Source organism: Castor canadensis, chromosome 11 (assembly GCF_047511655.1).
Source record: "Castor canadensis chromosome 11, mCasCan1.hap1v2, whole genome shotgun sequence".
NCBI lineage: Eukaryota > Metazoa > Chordata > Mammalia > Rodentia > Castoridae > Castor > Castor canadensis.
This window is the reverse complement of record NC_133396.1, coordinates 26,993,531-27,016,333: the sequence shown is the minus strand read 5'-3', so window position 1 is coordinate 27,016,333 and position 22,803 is coordinate 26,993,531. Positions and strand designations below refer to the sequence as shown.

The window sequence follows — 22,803 nt, the reverse complement described above, 5'->3', positions numbered from 1 at the left end:
GAAATACTTTTCAAATCTGATTCTCCAACTCTTTTTTTTTTTTTTTATTCCTTCTCAGTCAATGGAAGCTTCTGTTCTTCCCAACTTAGCTCATGGCTCCTGTGCTGTCATTAAGTAGGTCACTGCCTATCTGTCTTGAGTTCCATTTTAGCAGATCATGGTACACTTGACACGCCCAAGTTCAAATCCCAGCTCAATTATTTTCTAGCTAATGACCTTGGGCCAAGTCACCTAACTTCTCTGAGTCTCTTCCATGGAAAAATAAAGGGAATTATGAGAATAAAATGTGTTTACCTCAAAGACTCTTTCCTTTCACAGAAATTAAAGAGAGTCATGGCTGGGTTGTCAGATAAGCTCTAGGATGCCCAGTTAAATTTTAATTTCTGATAAAACAAAGACGTTTTTAGTATAACTATATCCCATGCAACATTTGGCCACACACTAAAAACGCATTCTTTTGTTTATCTGAAATTCAAATGTAGCTGTGTATCGGCATTTTTATTTGATAAATCTGGCAACGAGAGCCTTGTTCCACCCAGGTCAAATGGCTTGTAGGTGACAGAGAAAAGCCTCAATCACAGGCGCTTTAACCCCAAGGTTAGTGAGCATCCTGCTTATAACCTGGAGTAGATTTCCCAAGCCACATGGCAGCCCTGGACTCCACCAGGCTCAAGTTTAAAAACAAATGCAATTTGAGCCTTAAAAACCCATTTCAGCCAGGCATCCATGGCTCACATCTATCGTCCTACCTATTTGGGAGGCAGAGATCAAGAGGATCTCTGTGTGAGGCCAGCCAAGACCCTATCTCGAAAATACCCAACGCAAAAAAGGACTGATGGAGTGGCTCAAGTGGTAGAGAGCCTGCCTAGCAAGTGTGAGGTCCTGAGTTCAACCCCAGTACCATGGGGGAAAAAAAAGCCCATTTCACACTTCAAAAATATTGAAAGTGATAATGAAAATAAAATTTTAAAACAACACAAATAAACGCATATGCATTTTAAATGTGTGCATATATATGATATGTAAAAATCAAGACAGTATGAAAATAAGTGAAAGAAGCAGCAAACATGCAAATAAATGCCTCATGTGAGTTTAACCTTTAAAGACCATATTCCTTTTAGGATTAAGTTTCCTTTCTGCCTTCCTAGACCAATCCATAAATCTGGTGGAGTTCAAACTAAATGGTGACGAACTTTACTGAGGGTTTACTGTGGACTGAGCGCCCTCTGAGCACTTTATGTATACAGACTTTTTAGAAAAAAAAATTTGAGATAATTCTCATACCGTAAAATTTTATGTAAGCAGTTTCACCATTTTGAAGGGTACAATGTGATAGTGGTTTTAGCACATTCACAGGGTTGTGCAATCATCACCACTGCCCAATTCCAGAACATTTCCATCACCCCAAAGAAACCCTATACCCATTAGTCATTCCCTATTCCCTCTTCCACCCTAGTCCCTGAAAACCACTAATCTGCTTTCTGTCTCTGTGGATCTGCCTATTCTGGACATTTCACATGTATGAAATCATAAAATATGTGGCCTTTTGTATCTAGTTTCTCTCACTTAGCATAATGTTTTCAAGGTTAATCCATGTAGTATGGATTTCGTCTCTTTTTATAGCTGAATACTATTCCATTGTATGAATATTTGGCATTTTATTTATTTATAAGTTGATGGATATGGGTTGTTTCTACTTTGTAGCTACTTTGGACAAGACTACTATGAACATTTGTGTACAAGTTTCAGTGTGACCACATGTTTTTCATTCTCATGTATATTATACCTAGGAGTGGTGTTGCTGGCTCATTGGGCAAGTCTAGGTTTAACTTTTTGAGGAACTAAGGAGTGCTTTCCACAGCAGCTGCACCATTTTACATTCCCACCAGAAACATGCAGGCTCCAACTTCACTTCCTCACAACTTTTTTTTTTTTTTGGGCAGGGCTGGGGATTGAACCCAGAGCCTCACTCACACTAACCAAATGTTCTACCACTGAGCTACATCCCCACCTCTTATTTTCCCTTTAAAAAAAGCATTATAACTATCCTAATGGGTGTGCAGTGATATTTCAGTGTACTCTTGATTTCCATTTCTTTAATGACTAATGTTGACAGCATCTTTTCATGCATTTATTGGACATTTGTGGGTTTGTTTGTTTGTTTGTTTTTGGAGAAATGTCTATTCAAATCCTTTACCCATTTTAAAATTGGGTTGTCCTATTTTGTTTTGTTTTTTGAGACAGGGTGTTATTATATACCCTGGACTGACCTTGAACTTGCAATCTTCCTTCTTCAGCCTACTCAGTGCTAGGATTATAGGTGTGCACCATCACACACTGGCAGTTGGTTTGCCTTTTTGTTGTTGAGTTGTAGGAGTTCTTTATATATTGTGGGCATTAAACCCTTATCAGATATATGATTAGCAAATATCTTCTCCCATTCTGTAGGTTTTCTTTTTAATTTTTTTTTTTTGAGACAGGGTCTCGATATGTAGCCCATGCTGGCTTCACACTCATGATCCTCCTGCCTCAGCCTTCTAAGTGCTGGGATTCCAAGTGTTCACTATCATGCCTACACCATCTTTTTACTGTGTTGATAATTTCCATTAATGTACAAAATTTTTAATTCTCTTGTGATGCTAGGGATAAAACTCAGAACCTCACGTATGCTTGGCAAGTACTCTGCTACTGAACTAACGTCCCCAGGCCTGAAAAAAGTTTGGTGAAATCCAATTTATCTATTTTTCTTTGGTTACTTTAGTCATGGGTGCCAACTTCTTTAACGTTTACAACCATCACATCAGATAGAGAATGTCACTAGCACCCTCATTTTGCTGATGAAGAAACTGAGGCATAGAGAGGCTAAGAGCCAACATTAGCAGTCAATGGACATTTAAGCTGAGATGCGAACTCAGCACTCCCATTTCCAGGACCCTAAGTGGGAACCATTCACAGATCCTCTGCTAAAAGCTGGGGTGCATCATGATTAGGATCCAAAAATTGTCCTGGGACCCCAACATCTTGCTCAAGATTAGGATTGTCTGCTTGATTTTTTTCTTTTCCCAGTGTTAGAGATTGAACCCAGGGCCTCATGCTTCCTAGGTAAGCACTCCATCACTTGAGCCATGTCCCCCAGTCTTTTGTTTTTATTTTGTTTTTGATATCGGGTCTCCCTAAATTTGCTTAAACTCAAGATCATCCTTCCTCAGCCTCCCAAGTAGCTGGGATTACACCCATCAAGGCCATCTTAGCTTGATGGTTTTCATAGCTCCTCTTTTGTTCGTGACTATTAATCTGAACTGTCCGTGCTTGATGGGGACTGGGAGGAAGGGCTTCTATGGCAACATGCTCAATGACCAAAAGGTGAGACACTAGCCGGGCACCAGTGGCTTACACCTGTAACCCTAGCTACTCAGGAGGCGGAGATCAGGAGGATCACAGTTTGAAGCTAGCTCAGGCAAATAATTCGCAAGCCCCATCTCAAAAGACCTCATCACAAAAAAGGACTGGTGGAGTGGCTCAGGTGTAGACCCTGAGTTCAAACCTCAGTACTGCAAAAGAAAAAAGAAAAAGCTCAGAAGCTGAGACAATGCCCACATTGCCTCCTCATCACTACTGCCACTCCTTAGTAAGGACTTCTGGCCGTTCCTTAGGGTCTTAATTACAAGAGAGCACAGTGAAACCCTTGAGGCCTATGTAAGCTGGTCAAGTCTGAGAGCAGAGGACAGTCCCAGGCTGACTCAGGACGGCAGGAACGGAGGTGAAGAGGCCCTAGGTCTGGAGTAGGTCATCAGGACAGAAATAATCCAGAAATGAGAGCAAAGGAAAGGTACACTGGGTATATATGGGGGGAGGGGGGAGGGAAGTCCTAGGTGTCAGGGGTCTGGGAGGCAGAGGGGGTGGTCCCTGCCTGAATTGATCAGCCACCTGAGGAATGAGGCCATTCTTATCAGACCTGTTGTGGGAAGGCAAGGAGCAGTGGCATAAGGAGTCATATAGGGTGGGTGCCTGCCACCTGGAGGCTACCAGTCACCCTGTGGCTCACACCCTCCCGGCTATCCAGAAGGGACTAAGTTTTCCACCGGGCCAAGGAGAAATATTTCCAGGAGCCCAGGGCTCCCTGCTGAAGCTCTCAGTGTTATGGGGACATGACAGGTCTCCAGTTTGTCAGGCGTCAGGAATTCCTCTCAGGGACCTGCATTCCCTATAGACGGCATGCCTTAACCTTTACTCTTCCTTTTTTTTGTTTTTTGTTTTGCAGTTCCGGGGTTTGAACTCAAGGCCTACACCATGAGCCACTCCACCAGCCCAGTGTTTTGTGATAGGGGTTTTTGAGATAGGGTCTTACAAACTACTTTTCCAGGTTGACTTCAAACTGTGATCCTCCTGATCTCTGCCTCCTGAGTAGCTAGGATTTACAGGCGTGAGCCACCAGCACCCAGCTTTAGTGCTCTTCTTAAAAGTAGTAAATGAGGTGCTGGGGGTGTAACTTACGTGATCAAACACTTACCTAGCACACACAAGGCCTTGAGTTTATCCCCAGCACCACACACACACACACACACACACACACATACACATGGAAATCTGTACAAAACAACCTTGTTAAACTTACTTTTATCTTTCTAATTACTTCACCAATTAATTACCTTAGCCCAAGCCCCTTTGCCTTGTTGCATTTTCATAATTCATTATTCTATCTAATTCAGAGTGCATGTGCTCAACTCTAACTGTGTCTTTGGGCCTTCATGTCCTTATGCAGTCTCCCGGGCCATGTTAGACATGTATGATTTGTATGTTTTCTCCTGCTAATCTATTTTATGTCAGTTTAATCCTCAGGCCTGGCTCCCAAACCCCAGTACAGCAGAGGCAAATGTTTGCCTCCCCTACAGCTATAAGTCACCATGCAACACTAATGGTAATCTCTTCCACACATCACAGGCACCTTTTGTGTCTGGAACTACCAGAGGCCCTTTCCACTCATCCATCCATCATCACTATCCTCATGACAGCTTTGCAGGAAGCCTGGCCTCTGCTCTCAGCAGTGAGCACACTGAGACTCACAAAGTAGCTCAGCTAAGGTGACCCAGCTAAAAAGTGGCACTGGCCCCATCCCCAGGGTGTGACCGTGGCACCATCCCAAGACTCTGACCACCCTTCCCAAGGGAGCAGGGAGCAGGGACTGCTGTTTAAGCTGCATGTAAAGTGGAAACTGGGTTCAAGGAGAAGAGGCAGGGACAACTGGCTCCGGGGAACTCAGTGACCAAGAGTGCTGCCCCCTGTCACCCACTGTTGGCTGAAGGCCAGGTCAGGAAGCCATTGTAGACTGGCAGATTCTGTGGTTCCAAAACAGGTCCAAGCAGCAGACTCACTGGGAGCTTTGAAAAACATGGATTCTTGGCTTTGGGGGGTTGGATTCTGCAAAACTGAGGGGGCCAGACAGGAATGTGCATTTTATGGAACCTCTGGTGGTTCTGACGCATAGGCAAGTTTGAAGCTTGGAGCTGATCCAACCAAGTCAGTAGTCAGAAAAACCAGAACTCAGATGAGCAAAGAGTCCTCTCCACCTGGTCATACAGGTGACAGAGTGGAGATTCAGACCCAGGCTAACCTACCCACCAACACTAACCTTCCTCTTGACAGGGGAGAGTTAACTTAAACACTGACCTCCAGAGTGGGAAGGACGCCCAAGCTCCAGACTGACAGAAAAAGTCACAAGGCAACAGATGGATTCAACTATATAAATAGAGTTGAAATTTCTAGAAAACTCACTTCCAAAAAAGCAAAAATCTATGAAATAAAAAGGGTAGCATTGAGCCCTGCATGGTAGTACACATCTATAATTCCAGCAAGCAGGAGGACTGAAAGTTTAGAGGCCAGTCTGGGCTACATAGCAAGACTCTGTCAAACAAACAAAGTAGCATATTGGCAGCAAAATTTGTAGCAAGAAAAAGATTTAATAGACTTGTAACATCCATCTATCTAGATAGCCCATTCAACTTAACCAAAACATCAAGCAGAGAGTCTAAATGTGTATGCAATACACAACACAAAGTAGTAAACAATTTTTTTTTTTTTTTTTTGGTGAGACTAAGGGCTTCACACTCACAAAGCAGGCACTCACTGCTTGAGCCACACCTCCAGTCCATTTTGCTATGGTTATTTTGGAGATGGGGGTCTTGAGAACTATTTGCCTGGGCTGGCACTTGGCTACTGAAAACAAATTTTTAATAAAGAATGTATAATCTAGTTCATAAACCTTTAAAATGTAAATTAAAACAAGGTACCCTTTACATTTTTAAACTATGTTCCTATGTATCTACATATATTTAAATGTATAGAAAAATATTAGGAAAGATACACATGATGGCAGAATTATCTAATTGCCTCTTAATATCCATTCTCCCATCCTCTTCATTAAAGTTCTTTTACTATGGAACAGTGGACATAGGGAAGCAGAAATGGGCTTTTAAAACTACATTGCCCAGCTTCCCTTGTGGGTAAAGTTTGCCAATCAGAAGCAAGCTGATGTCATGGGGCAGGGAGGCTTTACAGAAAAGCTCTTTAGAGGAGGTTGATTTATCCGGAAGCAAATACACTGTTGCCCTTCCAGATTTTCTCTTTTTTGATGCCTGGAATGCAGACATGATGGCTGGAGCTACAGGGACTATAAGTGACCATGCGCAGACCTTAGAGTTGAAAACCAAAAACTAAGGATGCAGAGCATAAAGTGAGAAGCCTGGGTCTTCATTACCAATGACCATGGGTCCACCATGCTATCCCTGAAATGCGTTCCAGACCTCTTTCATGGGATGAAAAATAAATTCCTATCTTGTTTAAGCCTATGCTATTTTTGGTTTTCTGCTGTATGCAACTGATCCTAAACTTAACCAGTACATATACCAAACCTCTGTGGAAGTGTAAAGGGAATTTTCACACTTTACTTTCTATGGTACTTTTTTTTTTTTTTATAGTAAGACTGTGTTGGTTTTTGTTTTTTTTTTAGGAATATGTCATGTATTAATTGTATAAGCATCTGTTTTGGAGACTCAACGAACTTGGTTCAAGCACCAGCCCCACAGCTCCCTAGCCATGCGACCTTGGGCAATTTGAGTGTTTTCCGTAAAATGGGCACAATAATAACTGAACTGCTCTCACTGGGTTCTTGTGGAGCTCAAATAAGCTAACACAGGTAAAATTCTTGGCACAGCGCCTGCCTTATAGCTGTACTACATTATCACTGTACTACGGGTTAAAAAAAAAAAACTAAGTTCAAACTCCAGTATGCCCATCCCCAAAAAAACCTGAGTTCAAACCCCAGTACTGCCGCCCCCCCAAAAAAAACAGGTTGCAAAACTAGCATATGTGATCCCTCTTGTGAAAAATTATTTTTATTTCTCCATCTAAGAGCTGTCTGGAGGAATGGTTGTCCAAATGTGGTAATTTCTATAATTTTTGCTTTTCTATATGGTTGAAAAAGAGCATGTATTTTCCTTATTTAAAAAAAAGGAAAGGAAAGCCCTTTGGAGAACAACGTAACAATTCATGCCAAGACTCTGTAGAGTGCTCGCACCCTTTCACCCAGCTATCTCACTCTGGGGCCTTGCCCAAGGCAGCAATCCAATGAGGGAAGCAGCAGCGTCTATAAAAACACGCACTGCAGCATTATTCATAATAGGGAAAATCCAGTAACCATGTAAGTGACTTACATTAGGGTAATGATCATTAAATTATTCACTCATTGGAACACTGTGCAACAATTAAAATGAGAAAGATGACCACGGAGCACTGTGGAAAACTGCTTATGAAAAATGAGAAGCGAAAGGGGCAGAATGCAAAATTAGACCTGCGCCTGGATGCTCAGCAAAAACAACGGTGGCGTCTGCACAAGGACAGGAAGGAAACACAGGCCAATAAAACAGTGCATTGTCAGGGCCGCTCATGGTGGACGACTTTTTTTTTTTCGTTTCTCATTTAGAATTCTGTGTAATGTTTCTATTGTGTTGCCTATTTAATAATTTAAACTTTGGGTTTAAAGAGAAGGTGGAGAGAGGAAGATAGACTTCCTGGGATGTTCCCAAAGGGGCTCAGGGAAGAAAACTTGAGGTAATTTATGAGACTGGGCAAGCAGATTCAGCTTTTTTTTTTTGGAGATAGGGTCTCACTATGCCACCCAGGCTGGCCTCAGGTCTGAGATCCTCCTGTCTCAGCTTGGATTACAGCCTGGAATTCCAGCTCAGTCTTCTATCCTGTTAGTCGCAGACAACCATCTCCTTTGCTCTGACGTGACAGTGATCACAGACCAAAAGGGTCACCAAAGTGAGGGAGGCACTAAGTTAGATGTTAGTTAGGGTCAAGAATGTTCTTCAGTCTTGGGGTACAGCATGTGTGAGGCTCCGGGTTCCATCCCCAGCACCACAAAAAGAAAAATGAAACTTGCTCTCCAGATTGTAAACATTTGGAAAACTTGGTTATAGTTGCTGTTGAGGAGACTGTAAGGAAATGAGAGCTAGTGAGCTGGCAAGAGTGTTAACTGAGGCCTCCTAGAGAGCAGTGTGACCTTGTGCACCCAAACAAAGGATGTCACAGGCTCAGGCCCAACACTTCCAGGCCATGGGATTTATTCTTAGCCTAAGGCAATGACCAAACTAGTGCAGAAAAATATTATATATCAGACCAGACGTGTGGCTCAAGTGGTAGAGCGCCTGCTTTGCAAGTGCGAAGCCCTGAGTTCAAACCCCAGTCCCACCAAAAAAAAAAAATTACATAACATGGTTAATACAAGCTGAGGGTACTTGCCTCGTATGCCCAAGGTCCTGGGTTCAAGCTCCAGCAGCATGAGGGGAGGGAAGGGAGATGGTCAGCACAGAGTGATAATAATAAAAAATTAAACCCTTAGTTGCATCGAAAGGACATTGAAGGATTAAATTTATTTGTTATAACCATGCAGTGGTACGCTATGGAGCCACACTAAAAATAGGTCACAGATATAAAACTGTCAAGGAAAGATGCCATCATATACCAGATAAAACAAAGAGGCTCCAAAGCAAGACATACATCATCCTAACTGTGTAAGACTGTGTAACTAAGCATGTTTATTCGCATATAAGAATTTCCAGTAAAATACAGACATATGTCATCCCTTTTTCCTAAGACTGTGTATCTAAGTATGTTCATTTACATGTAAGAATTTCTGCAAAGATATACCCCAGAATTTTACCAGTGATTAACTTCATTTATTTTGCAGTGCTAGGTATCAAACTCAGAGCTCTGCGCAGGTGCTCTACCACTGAGCTACAGTTCTAGCCGAACAATGGTTGGTTAATCTTTGAATGACTTCGTCTACACAGTCATTCTTCTGTATCTGTGAGACCTCCTTTGGACACCAAAATCTTTGATTACAAATTTATCAGCCAGCTTAGTCTCAGCTTTGCTGCATTATGACCTGGTATGACCTGGTAAACCAGCACATGTTAATTTCTCTCTCCTGCTCATGTCTACTGATGTTGGCTGCCCTCCTGCCCACCATCGGCTCCACTCTGGGACCCAGGCTGACAAAGTAGTCAGTATTTGAGCATTGCAAGTCACCATGACAGGTCAGTGGTTCACTCACCTGTTTTTACAACTGGGGCTGGGCACATCTCATAGCCCTTCCCAAGTTCAATAAAACAGGGGTGTATGATCTTCCTGCAGGCCTCTGAAAGGGAAACTTCCAGGAGTGCTGCAAACACTGTGAACAATAATGCAGTCTCCCACAGAAGTTATTTCATTCTGTGACATTAAGTTCCTTTCTTTGAAGAATGGATCAGGAGAGAAAGCAGTTCTATCCCAGGAAGTGGACAATGTCACAGAGGTGGGGCCTGAGTAATGGGAGTTTTCACTGTTAGAGCTGATCGAGGAGGGGAAATAAGAGTGGGCCCTTCTACCTATGGGTTCTACATCTGCATATTCAACCAAACGCCAATGGTGAGTGTTCAGGGGAAACATGCATCTGTACTGAACAATTTACAGACTTTTTCCCTTGTCGTTATTCCTTAAATAATACGGTATAACAACCATTCACATAGTTCTTTCATTGGATTAGCTGCTGTAAGTAATCTAGAGATGGTTAAAAGTACGCAGGAGGATGTGTGTGGGTTGTAAGTGAATACCACACCATTTTATGGAATGGACTCGAGCACCCACAGATTTTGGTGTCCAAAGGGGGGTTTCACAGATACAGAGGGATGACGGTCTGTCAAGCAGACAGACTGGAAAGAGGTCAGGCTTTTGCCTAATTTAAGAGGCAGGCCAATAGAGTAAGTATAAAATGATGGAACAGAAAGTTCTGAATCTAACAGAAAGTTCTAGATATTATGCCAGCTCTGCTCCTTACTAGTCATGCTCCACATAACAATGTGCCAGCTGACATCCTAGACATCTTAGTTTGTGTAAGTATACTCTATAAAAGGATGAAACCGCCTAACAGGTTTTTTTTGTTTGGGGGTTTTTTGGGGGTGAGGGCAGTACTAGGGTTTGAACTTAGGGCCTCAGGCTTGCTAGGCAGGTGCTCTACATTTGAGCCATGCCCCAACCCCTTGTTTTTTTGTTTTTTCTTGAGACAGGATCTCACTATGTAGCCCAAGCTGGCCTCCTTGAACTTGCAGTCCAACTGCTTTGTCCTCTCCAGGGCTGGGATTACAGGCCTGGGCCACCACACTTGGCCTCTAACAAGGCATTTTTCAGGACATGTCCACATTGTTAAATGACACATGACTATTTACGGGACTTGAACCAAGCTAGACAACCTCTTTGAATATCTCCATCTGTAAAATGGAAATTAAAATAGCTGCCTTGCCTGTTTTACATAGGAGGAAGGCTCAACTGCAGGGCTTAAAAATTGTCAATACTTTTTTTTTTTTTTTGACAGTTCTGAGGTTTGAACTCAGGGCCTTGTACTTGCTAGGCAGGTGCATTACCGATTGAGCCACACCCCAGCCCCATCAGTGCTCTTCTCACACATAGTACCTGTCCTCAACTTCTCTCAAAGTGGGCATTCACCCATTTTACTTATGCCCAAGGAGAGCAGGAGAGAAGATGGGATCAAAGTTGCAATATGGAGGAGGAGTACTTTTCCATGGACAAGCCACACTGTCCTATCTAGAAGTAGACATGTGCCTTCCTCCTGACCCCAGCCTCTGAGGATGAAAGGAAGAGAGGGAAGTAATCAGTACTTCCCAAACCAGACCAATCACTGAAGTAAGGAAGTGTTTGACACTAAATAGATTCCTGAGCTCTACCTCCTGGAGGTTGTGATTCACCTGGCAAGGATGGGACCAGCTGAGTCATGGAAGGTGATGTGGGCCACTCTGACCTGGCCTTGGCAACCATCCAGCCCTCTGTACAGGCTTCATGAGGCACCCCAGCAGGGAGGGCCCAGACATCTCAGGTGGCATGAGTCCTGGCAGTGGGAAGAAACCTGAGTGGGCACAGGTTATCTGATGGCACACCTGCTGTGGCCCAGAACTAGCCTCAAATATCAAGATTAGGGGAAGGCACATGAAGAGGTGTCCCTGGGCAATACAGGTCACCAGCAAGCACCCCAGGTCCCAGGGTCAGGCTTGTCAGGCCCCAGGACACAGGAGTTGGTAAGGAAAACACATCCCCCTTTTCTTACTCCTAGCCCTCAGAACCAAATGTGCCCCAGGCTCCCACAGCTGCCTACACACCCTGACTGACAACCCAGGGGTTTATCTCTTTCCACATCTATCAACACAGAAGCGAGTTCCTTGAAGGCTGGGCCAGGTCTTATTCTTCTCTGTGTGCCCAGTGTGGTGTATGGCACAACACTGGTGCTAGATGAATAGCTCATGAATAAACGAGAGGGAGTGACACTTACTGTGTTACCACAGGGTCAAAGAAGGACTGACATTCACACCCACAGGCAAACAGGAAATGCACATGCTTACCTCTGACGGGTGGGGGGAGCCCCATCCTTCATCACTCACTGGAGGCTGAGCCTAGCATTCCTTGATGTGCAGTGATCCTAAATTACTTCTGGCATCATGGTACCCTTTGACAGAAGGTATTAAAACTATAGAGCCCTAGACTGAGAATGTAGCTCAGTGAATCTCTTCCCTGGAAAACGCTCCCCTTCCCTCTCTCTTTCTCCATGTCTTTCTCTTTCTCTCCCTCTCTCTCTCTCTCTCTCTCTCTCTCTCTCTCTCTCTCTCACACACACACACACACACACACACACACACACACACACACAAACATCTTGAATACAATTTCCAGGTGAAGAGAATCAACCCTTCAAAAAAGAGGGAAAGCAAAGACCAGGAGTGTGTCTCAGGGGTAGAGCAATTGCCTAACATGAGCAAGGCCCTGGATCTGATCCCCAGCACTGCAAAATAGATAAATAAACCAAAAAACAAACAAGTAAATAAATAAATAACAGCTCTTTTTTATGGACAAATGCCAGTTAATGATAGGAATGACAGAGTCAGAAATGAACATTCTGTAACCCTCAAGAACTGAACTGACTAAGGACCATGAACAGATCCTAAAATCGTTGGGCAACTGATCACAGGGCATAGAATATTGTCTTGGTCCCAAGATATCACACCACCGATGATAAGCTTCTTAATATCAAGAAAAAATACAGCTGCACAACGGGGCAAGAGGGCATCAACCTCCTTACTCCAGTAATCAAAACCAGCACCATTGACAGTGGATCTTGCATCATGATCTTGAGCTACACAACACCTACATAGTATTCTTGCTAAAACCAATCACCCTGAATCCAATCCTTAGATTTCTACAAGACACATGGCCTTAAACTCAATGGTTTTGTAAATTCCTAATGGTCTATTAAATCTCTTCCTGCTTAAGATACCTGGAGGGGATTTTGTTTTCCTAACTCATATAGCTGTCTTAGGATCTCACTCCAGTGAGGAAGGTTTCTTTTACTGAGGCAATTCTCTATAGAAAGACTTCCAAACACTGGTCATTATTTGGTGTCAAAAAGCCAACAGAAGCTGGTATGGATGGTGAGCAATTCCTGGCTCACCCATGCTGGTCTGTGAGTCCTGAGATGCTGGGTTGGGTGCCAGCTGCCAGACCAGAAATGTCCTACCATTCACCTCACTGTAGTCATTCCCCTAGGTATACCAGGGCCAAGCAATGACCACTGGAAGCAGAGGTGACACGTGCCAGCTGAGAAGAGATGCATACAGTGCCAAGTCTACATGGCATTGCCTGGGATATAGGAACAACTGATCATCCTTCTGTCACAGGTGAGGGTACTCTCTGCTGCCAGGCCTCTTGGAGTAGAGGCAGAAGGGTCAGCAGCAGAGAGTCCAGCACAGCCAGACCCTTCCAGGAACAGCGGAGACCCCTAGAAAACCAAGAGGTTGAATGTGACTGCTTCATTGTACTGGTTTTAGCCCACCCTTCCCATGCAAGCCCTCATCACCCACAGGTACCCTCCCTGCCAGTCTTTCTTGCTTTTCCCAGGCTTCTGGATCTGTAGTCAGGGCTCCCCAAGACCTCTAAGTCCCCTGTCCCACTGCTCCCAACACACCTGTGGTCCAGCAGCAACAGGCCCTGTTGTAGCAGCTCCTTCACCTCCCTGCTCGCTCCAAACACATCCCACAGAGTTAGCTGGGGCTCAAACCGCTGCCAGTGCTGAGAAACCAAAAAAAGTCAGAGGTGACAAGCTGGCTGAGCTACTCTAGGCTGTGTGTGTGGCCTGGGAGTGGTAAAGGGTAAGGAAGGGTCCAGTCCAGTATCTCAACAGCCAACGCTCACGAACACCAGGACAGGTCCATGGGCCAACAGAGGTGGGGACTTTTACCATGATTGGACATTCAGGCCAAAACCCACCTCCCAGCCAAGTCAGGTCTCCTGCTTTTCCACTCTTCCCCACCTCCTGCCAGTGAGGGTATGCCTGCCCCAGCCCCGGCTTTGGGGCCTGGACTTCATGGAGAGCAGCTTGGAGTGTGATCAGACATTATCTATTGCACTTCCTACCTGAGGTCTAGGGCTGCTTAAAAGCATTGGCAAACACTTTGTCGAGTCTATTCCCATGAAGCTGAGAAAATTGAATTCAAGGATTTGTGCTCAAGGTTGCTGTAGAACAGGGTCTCTGCAGCCCTAGTTTAGTGTTCTGACCATTGCATCACACTGCTTACTGCTTCTGCCATCAGGCCTCAGTTGGACTAAGGCCCAACCTCCAGCTGCCAACCCAGAGGAATGGAAGGGGTAGGAGGGCATACAGGAGTGAGTGAAGGGGGGAAAAGAGAGACACACAGAGACAGAGAAAGACTGATTCTGCAAGAGTAAGGAGGATCAAATGGAATGCAAGAACCTCTAGTCTCTTACCTGGTGAGTGATCCCCACATCAGTGCGTAGCCCCAGGGCCACACACTCCTCCAGCCTGAAAGAAAAGTCACCAAAGGGTCTTAAGAGAGGACACCTATGCCTCTCCCATTCTCCAACCCCAGTGCTGGGATGTGTCAGTGGGGGGTAGTAGGGATCATGCAGTCTGGAACAGGGTGGGAGGGGACCGAGACAGGCAACAAAGATGTTCACATATAGGTGCTCCTGGGATGGTGGGGGACCCTGAAGAGCCCCGTGCCCTTGGATGCTCACAGCTCCAGCTTGCTCAGGGGGACACGCTTCCGGGTACCATGACCAAACAGCATCACCTCCTTCATCCAGTTGTCAGGCTCCAGCGTCTGGATCCGAGCTTCCCGGACGTAGCCTTCAGCCCCATGGGGCATAAATCGGCCATGAGCCCCTGACAACATCAACAACACCCCACATTATTAATGGGAGCTAACGCTGCACTTATCAGATTTCAATCCGTGTTTCTCAGCGTGTGGGCCAACATTTAACGTGAAAATAACAACACTGAACATGTAAATTCTTGGGCCCTACTCTAGCCCTGTCCAGTCAGAAATTCTGGAGCTCAGGCCCAGCATTCTAGTTTGTCACAAGCCCTTCAGGGGATTCTGACCTATGCTACAGATTCAGAGTCACAGTGACAGGCAGTACCTCAAGGACCTCAAAATACATACGAAACAGTTCTACAAGGTGGGTGTTTTTTGTTGCTGCACTTTATATGAGAAAATAAAGGCTTGGAGAGGTAGCCCAAGTTCACACAGCCATGTTATTCCTCTCCTGAGTCATCTGTTCTGCAGTTCACAGGGACTCACCAGGCCCAATGCCAAGGTACTGACCACACTGCCAGTAAGTCCAATTGTGGGTACTGAGCGCCCCCTGTGGGGAAGGAGGGAACAGTCAGCACAGAGAGAGGAGGATGCCCTTTCTCTGACCAGGTAATGGGCACCTAGTTAGGATGTTCCACTGTCTCAGGCCTGAGCGCACCCAGTTAGGGACTCTTCTCTTCAGAGGGCCCAGGCTCCCCAGTCACACTTCAGCCTCCATCGCACACCTGAAACCATCAGCCCCAGCACTCACATTCCTGGCGAAATTGGAGACTTCATACTGACGGAAGCCAGCCTCCTGAAGGATGGCCCGACCTTCCTGGTACATCTCAGCAGCAAGCTCCGGGTCCGGTGCAGGAAGGGTGCCCTGCTGTACCTGGGCAAAGAGTGCGGTGCCCCGCTCCAGGGACAGCTGGTAGAGGGAGAGGTGGTCGTCACAGTGGCGCAGCAGCTCCTGCAGTTGCCCGAGCCACGGCCCCACCTTCTGTGCTGGCAGCCCCAGCATCAGGTCCACAGATACACGGCCAGGGAAGAGACGCCGGGCCTCTGCCAACGTCTGCAGGGCATCCCTGGCCGAGTGTGTCCGCCCCAGCAGCTGCAGCTCAGTGTCGTCCAGGGACTGGGCAGAGAGGGGTCAAGTATAAGCATGGTGGCCAGCTCAGAGGGACGCGGGAATGATCCACCTTTTTGCAGGCACAGGTATGGGGAAAGGGTACATGGAACGGGGAGGAAGATGTGTAGCAGCCATAGTCAAGACAGTACCCAGGGCTGTTCACTGAAGACTGAATTTAATCCTTATAACCCTCCAATATTCGCTCCCTTTTACAGATGAGGAAAGGTGAGGTTCAGAAACATTAAGTAACTGGCTTGAGGCCAAACAATTGTAAAATCAGACCGGCATTTCCGATTGTCTGACTCCAAACTCAACAGCATTTTTTCCCCTCTCCCGCTTTACTCTTTATTTAGAAACAACTTAAGCCTAAATAAAAGCAACATTTGGCCACATTTACTTTTTCTCTAAATATGCATATATATCATTGTTACTAGGTTCAATTAGTTAAGAGTGAGCTATAGACCAGCAATGTCTAAAAGAACTTTCTGTGCTGATGAAATCTTCTATGTCTGTTCTGCCCAATACTGTAGGTACTAGACACAAGTGAGTTAAGTAAGTTTAAAGAGCCACAAGAGGGTGCTGATGGCTCACACCTGTAATCCCAGCTTACCAGGGAGGCAGACATCAGGAGGATAGAGGTTTGAAGCCAGCCTGGGCAAACAGTTTGTGATCTCAAAAATACCCAACACAAAAAAGGACTGGTGGAGTGGCTCAAGTGGTAGAGCGCCTGCCTAGCAAGCGTGAGGCCCTGAGTTCAAACCCCAGTACTGCCAAAAAAAGGGAAGTCACCTTATGCTTACTTAATACACAGCACATGGCTACTGTGAGACTAGTGGCTACTGTGTTAGCCAGCAGAATGTGTATGTAATATTCCTTAACTCCTAAATAAACACAAGGGCATTCTCTTACATAGCCACATCCAATCACACAGCACCGGAAGTGTAAGACTGACACACCATTATCTCACACACAGTCATACTCAAGTTGGGCCAGCTGCCCCACTAATGTCTACTGTTGTCATTTCCTTCCTCCCCAACCAGGGCTCATGCATTGCATTCAGCTCTCAGTGTCTTCTGTCGTCTCCTTTGTTCTAGATTTTTAGACTTGACATTGATTTTTTCAGAGTACAGGCCAGCTGGTTTTGAAAATGTCTCCTAATGAATAAGTGCTAGAGATTGGAATTATAAGTAGCAACACTGTACTGTACGCATAAAAATTTCTCAAGAGGGAAGTTCTCATGCTATCTTGTTTTCACCATAAAAATAAAGTCTTTCTTTCTTTGTGGTGCTGGAGATCGAGGGGACCATGCTAGGCAAATGTTCTAGCACTGAGTCACACCCCTAGCCCCAAGGGTCTCTTACCTGATGTTTCTTCACAATTCGTTTCAAGATACCCATTTTTGACAAGACTATCTCAAAAATGATGTGTTCCTTCCAGTCACCCTTCAGTGGCTCCCCTATTACAGGAGAAAACTCAAACTCTTCCGTATTTGCTCACAGCTCTCAGGTCCCACTGGGCAGCCTTGTCCCCAACCCCTCCCATCACAAGGAATGAGTCACAGAATCCTCCTCCCCATGCCCGATGCAAAGCTCCATATCCTGTCTTTTCTTCCTACACCCTCTTATCTGGCGAATTCCTCCTCCTCCTTCTTCAAAGGTCACTTCCTAAAGGAAGGCTTCCATGATTTCATCAGATTGAGTTGCCCTTCAGGCTGTACTCTGCAAGCCTTTTGTAGAGACTCCATTTATTGTTTATGTTTATATTTTATTTTATTTTAGCATTACTGGGGCTTGAACGCAGGGTGAGCACCCTATGCTCTCTACCACTTAAGCTATGCCCCCCAGCCCTAGAGAGCTCCCTTCTAGGCAGCATTTACCATGCCACAATGGTCTAGCTACATGCCTGCCTTTCCCTGTGTTTCCAATCATGTAACAAATATTTTTAAGCACCTATTACATGGCAGGCACTATAATGGGGGGCTGGAACACAAAAAAAGCATGCCTCCTGATTTATGGACCAGTATAGCAACAGACAACTGGACTAAGCAGTTACCAAAGTCTCACCATGCTTGCCCAGTGACTGAACACCACCAGAAGGGAGACAGCCCTGAAAGTCTGGGGACCCTGGGATGGGGTGGGTGACATGGGTTACCTGAAGGCCAATAGACAACCTGTTGACTCCCGCTGCCCCAAAGCCTGCCAGCTTGGGGCTTGGGGCTGAAGTGGGGTTAGCCTCCAGTGTGACTTCCGAGTCTGCAGGCAGGTGGGCTGCCTGTGCCACCGCCTCCAGGACAGCGGCCACGGTGTGGGGGCTGGCCAGACTGGGGGTCCCACCACCAAAAAATACAGAGTCCACCCTAAGGGAAGAGGATGAAAAAGGTGAGACCTGGAGGAAACCCCTGGGATATCTTGTACCTGTCATGTTCACTCCACTCTCAAACAATCCCCAAGACCCTGTCTACAGTACCCCCCAATACCCACCGTCGCACTCCGCTGAACCGCAGCAGCGTCTGCGCCTCGATCACCAGACAGTTGCGCATGGCCGCCTCCTCCACACCGCGGGGGATGTACTTATTGAAGTGGCAGTAGCTGCAGCGCTTCTCACAATAGGGCCACTGGGGACAGGGGGGACATGTGAGGGTTGATGCATAACTGAGGCTGCCCTGGCCACCTCCAGGCTTCATCACACATATCCCTGTCCCCATTGTGAGGTTCGTCAACAGTGACTGCGACATCTAAGCCACTCTAGTCCAGGTATATCGCGCTGGGATTATAATGCCCACTTCACAATAAGAAAACTGAGGCTTAGAAGGAAAACCACTTGGTCAAGGTCACCAAGCTGGTGAGTACCAGCGACTTAAGGTTTCCAGACCAAGACATTTCTCTAACCATACTAGATCTCATCTAGGGGTTAGGGAAAAACAGCGAGTGAGCTCACGGCGTGACAAGTGACACTTGGATGAGGGCCACTGCCGCCCTGCGCCCTGCCCCCGTCCACTCACATGCACGTAAAGCGCAGCGCGCTGGCTCGCAGGCGGAGGACTGGGGGACTTTCCTGTGCCGTCCACGCGGTGGCGCCTCTGAGCCGCTTTGGCAGCTGCCACATAGCTGCGGGCCGCTGCCCGGGAGAGAACCATGGCTTGCAACGCGGCGGGGGCAGGGATCCGAGCCAGAGGCGCACCCAGAGCGCACGGGTATGCACGGAGCTGGGCCGCATGGGTCGCCCGGGCGGAAGAAAGAGCTGCGTGACCTTCCGCCGCCGCCTCCGACCGCGCGCCGAGAGCCTGGGGCCTCTGCTCTACCGCGCCACCTGCCGGACGCCGGTGTGCTAGGCACAGCCGCCCGTCCGTCCTTTCCCTGGGACGTGGGAGGGACCTGCTGCTGGGGCTTCCAGTTCCCTGACCCACCCAGCAGCCTTTAGATCGTTCAGTCAGTTCCTTCGCATTTTAAGTGTCTCGCTCAGAGCTGAGCGCTGGGGACACCTAGGTGCATAAGGTCAGATCTCAGTCTGACCAGGCAAGAGACAAACAAATTAGTTCAATGCCTGCTGGACACGAGGCCTGTGAGCTTGGATTGTGAGGTCTGTTAGAGCCTGGAAGTCAGTGTGAAGAGAGGGCTCAGGCTAGATGTTAGAGGAACAGAAACTCCCAGGCGGAATTTCTTCTTCTGTGCAGGCCGAACCAGGCACCTGCTGGAAGGAGAGGCGGAGATGGTAATGACCAATCACGACCAGGTGAGGGTCTGAGAAAGTAGGCCCCTGGAGAACTCTCTCAGAGTGGAAAGATCAAGAGCTTTGGATTCTCATAGTGCAAAGCAGTTCTGGTAGCCTGGGACTATCTCAGTTATCTCCCCGTTTCTGGCTTGTACTCAAGAATAACTCCAATGTGCAGGAAGTGCTGCATCCTGAGGCAAGGAGGGACTGGCCAGAACGGCCCAGGCTGTGTTCCAGTCTCTTCTGGAAACAAGACGTCCTTCATTGCTTTAGCCCAACCTCACATGGCCTGAGGGTATAAGCCAAGGACAGCTGGTGGCTGCCTGCTCAGTGCAAGTCACAGATAAGACCCCATCCACACTAGGCAGCTTTCCTGAGCCTTGGGGCACTGGCTTAATGTGACTCCTAGACTTCTGCTGTCCCTTGCTGTCTATCTATAAATAATACACCTGCTTCATGTAATGTGTGTGGATGTTCTAATCCCAGCTGTGTGACTGTACATATAACAGAGAAAAGATCTAATTCTGCTGCCGCCTGATAAAACTAGTGACTCGGAAGACAGTGATGGGAGAAGAAACAGCTTTGTGAATAGGCCCACTGGAAGATGGTGAGTGGAACACTTCCAGTGACCATCTTGCTGTTAAACCTAAGTGTGAGCCTTTTATGCAATTTTGCAAGGTCCTAGACAGGTGGACACAAGACTCATTTATTAGTTTTGGTTTTGCAAAGGTCAGTGATAGTCCCAACCCTGTGAATCTAAAGCAAAACATAAATGGGGCTGGGAGCATAGCTCTAGTAGTAGTAAGGCATCTGCCCAACAAATGCAAGGCCCTGAGTTCAAAGCCAGTAATAAAAAAGAAAAAAGATCACAACATAAATTCTGTGGGTGGTTTTTGTTATGGACAATTCCTACTCTGTGCTCTTCCAGCTGTCATCCCTCCAGGGAGTATAGCATGTTTCTAGCTAACCTTGCTGCAAAGTTTAATCAGGCAAGAAGAAAACAAAATGTAAGTCTTGGGGGAGAGAATTTAACTTGTGCTTGGAAGATTTTTCTTTAACCTATCAGGTGGCTTGGGCAAGATACTGAAGTTCCCTGTGTTTCAGTCATCATCTGTGAAGTGGGTCCATGCCTACTTGATGAGGTTGTTGGGAAGAGATCAAGAGGAGAGGTGTGTGGTACACCTGACCCTTAGAGGAGCCTAAACATACACTTGTTTCCTTTTGCTTTTTGCTGGGCTTTGAACTCAGGGCCTTTTACTTACTAGGCAGGTGCTCTACCCCCTTGAGCCATGCCCCCAGACCTTTTTGCTTTAGTTATTTTTTTTAAATTGTTTTCTTATTCATATGTGCATACAACGCTTGGGTCATTGCTTTAGTTATTTTTTGAGTTGGGCTTTGAGTTTATGCCTGGGCCGGCCTGGACCCAGTCCTATTTACATTTCTCTCACAACTGGAATGACAGGCATGTGCCTCCCTGCCCAGCTATTGGTTGAGAGGGGAGAATGTTTTTGCCCTGGCTAACCTTGAACCTCAATTCTCCCAATCTCTACATCTTCATTTCTTAAAAAGTAAGGAGGCAGCAGCTGTTGCTGGAGGCAGACATGCTGGGAGGTAAGGGTTACAGGCAGGAGGAAAGTTTCTATCTCTTCCTACTGGGAACTGAAACTGAGGGAAAACATGAGTAAATCCTCTAGTTCTCCTACTTTTAGTTAACTTTAAAAATGGAGCTAGGGATACAGCTCAGTGGCAGAGCACTTGCCTAGCATGTGTGAAGCCCTGGGTTCTATCCCTAGCACAACAAAAAAACAAAAACAAAATTTTGGAGGTCACATAACTGAGTAATCTCCCACTTGCTTTGCTGAAGTAAGTGTGGGTCATGACATTAACAGTTGCCTACATTACTTTTCTGGGCCCTGAAGGTCACTTTTGTTGAAACCCTCTCTTCATTTGGGCCTGCTCAAGTATCCAGTGGGTGACCTTGGGTCACCCTTTAACATCAAAGGACCTAAAACTCTACCTTCAGATCATGCTGCCATTTTTTGAACATACAACCAATGAAGAGCCTTGAAGACTGATTACACAGATGCATCCAACTGATTGCCTCACTGCCATTCACCTTGCTCGGTGCCTTAACTCACCCTGTTTCTTTATCCCCTAAATATACCCAAACTGGCTGGGTAAGGTGGCACAAACCTATGATCCCAGCACTCAGGAGGTTGAGGCTGAAGGATGGAAAGTTCAAGTCCAACCTGGGCTAAATAGCAAGAGCCTGCCTGTCTTAAAAAACAACAACAACAACAAAAAAACCTCCAAACCATATCCTCCAGGAGGTGGATTTGAGACTTATTAATCAGTCGCCTATCTCAAGCTTGGCCAACTCATGAATAAATTGACTCTCTTTTGCAAAACTTGTCCTTTCAGTGATTGGCATTCTTCAAGACAGGCAAAACAGGTCTGATTTGGTAATGATATCCATGCACCTTGTGGACCTGGCTGTTTTTTTATATTTTTGCTAGGCAAGTGCTCTACCTGCTAAGTCACATTCCCAGCCCTTTTTTGCTTATTTTTTTTCTTTACCTAAATTCAAGATAGTGTCTCAAATTTAAGGGCCAGCCTAGCCCTTGATCCTTCCATTTACCTTTCCTGAGCAGCTGGAATGTGCCACCACCATGAGACTAGAGTCTTGCTAACTTTTTGCCCAAACCAGTCTTGAACTAAGATCCTCCCCATTGTCGCCTCCTAAGTAGCTAGGATTACAGGTGTGCACCTCCATGCCTGGTTGGAGTTTCTTTTTCTTTCTTTCTTTCTTTCTTTTTTTTTTTTTTTGTGGTACTGAGGTTTGAACTCAGGGCTTCATGATTGCTAGACAAAAGCTCTCCCACTTGAGCCATACCTACAGCCCCAAAGTTTCTTTTTGAAGTGGTAACAATGTTTGAAATTGACTTTGGTGATGGTTACACAAATCTATGAATATACAAAAGGAAAGGAAAATTGAACATTTTAAATGGATGAATTGGACAGTATGTGAATTATACCACAATAAAGGTGTTTTTTTTTTTTTTTTTTTTTTTTTAAGATAGTTCATGCTGGAGTAATCTGGCAACAATGTGAAAAAGAATTAGATGAGTAAAGCCTGCAACAGAAAAAAATTGGGTTGGAATTTCAAAGGGATGGGGTGAGGGTTAAATTAAGTAGATAGTGGGCAGCAGAGGGCTCAGAGGAACAGGTCTGAAGGTGCTCATTTCCCTTGGATCTCTTCCCTTCTTC

The 22,803-nt window shown here is 45.9% G+C and overlaps 1 protein-coding gene across 2 annotated transcripts; it reads right to left on the bottom strand.

Annotated features, from left to right (window-relative positions):
* Nucleotides 1–12,425: 12,425 nt before the first annotated feature.
* Nucleotides 12,426–22,691, bottom strand: Rsad1 (radical S-adenosyl methionine domain containing 1). 2 transcript variants are annotated; one of them, XM_020156285.2, is made up of 9 exons: nt 18,827–22,691; nt 18,306–18,439; nt 17,977–18,181; nt 15,466–15,831; nt 15,201–15,264; nt 14,635–14,782; nt 14,365–14,419; nt 13,565–13,668; nt 12,426–13,378 (listed from the first exon to the last, which is right to left on the bottom strand). In XM_020156285.2, exons 1-9 carry the CDS (start codon nt 18,959–18,961, stop codon nt 13,261–13,263), a joined length of 1,329 nt encoding a protein of 442 aa, XP_020011874.2. In that variant the 5' UTR covers nt 18,962–22,691; the 3' UTR covers nt 12,426–13,260. The 2 variants fall into 2 exon arrangements, with proteins under 2 accessions (XP_020011874.2, XP_073902102.1); XM_074046001.1 differs by having other exon boundaries at nt 15,466–15,624.
* Nucleotides 22,692–22,803: the final 112 nt, after the last annotated feature.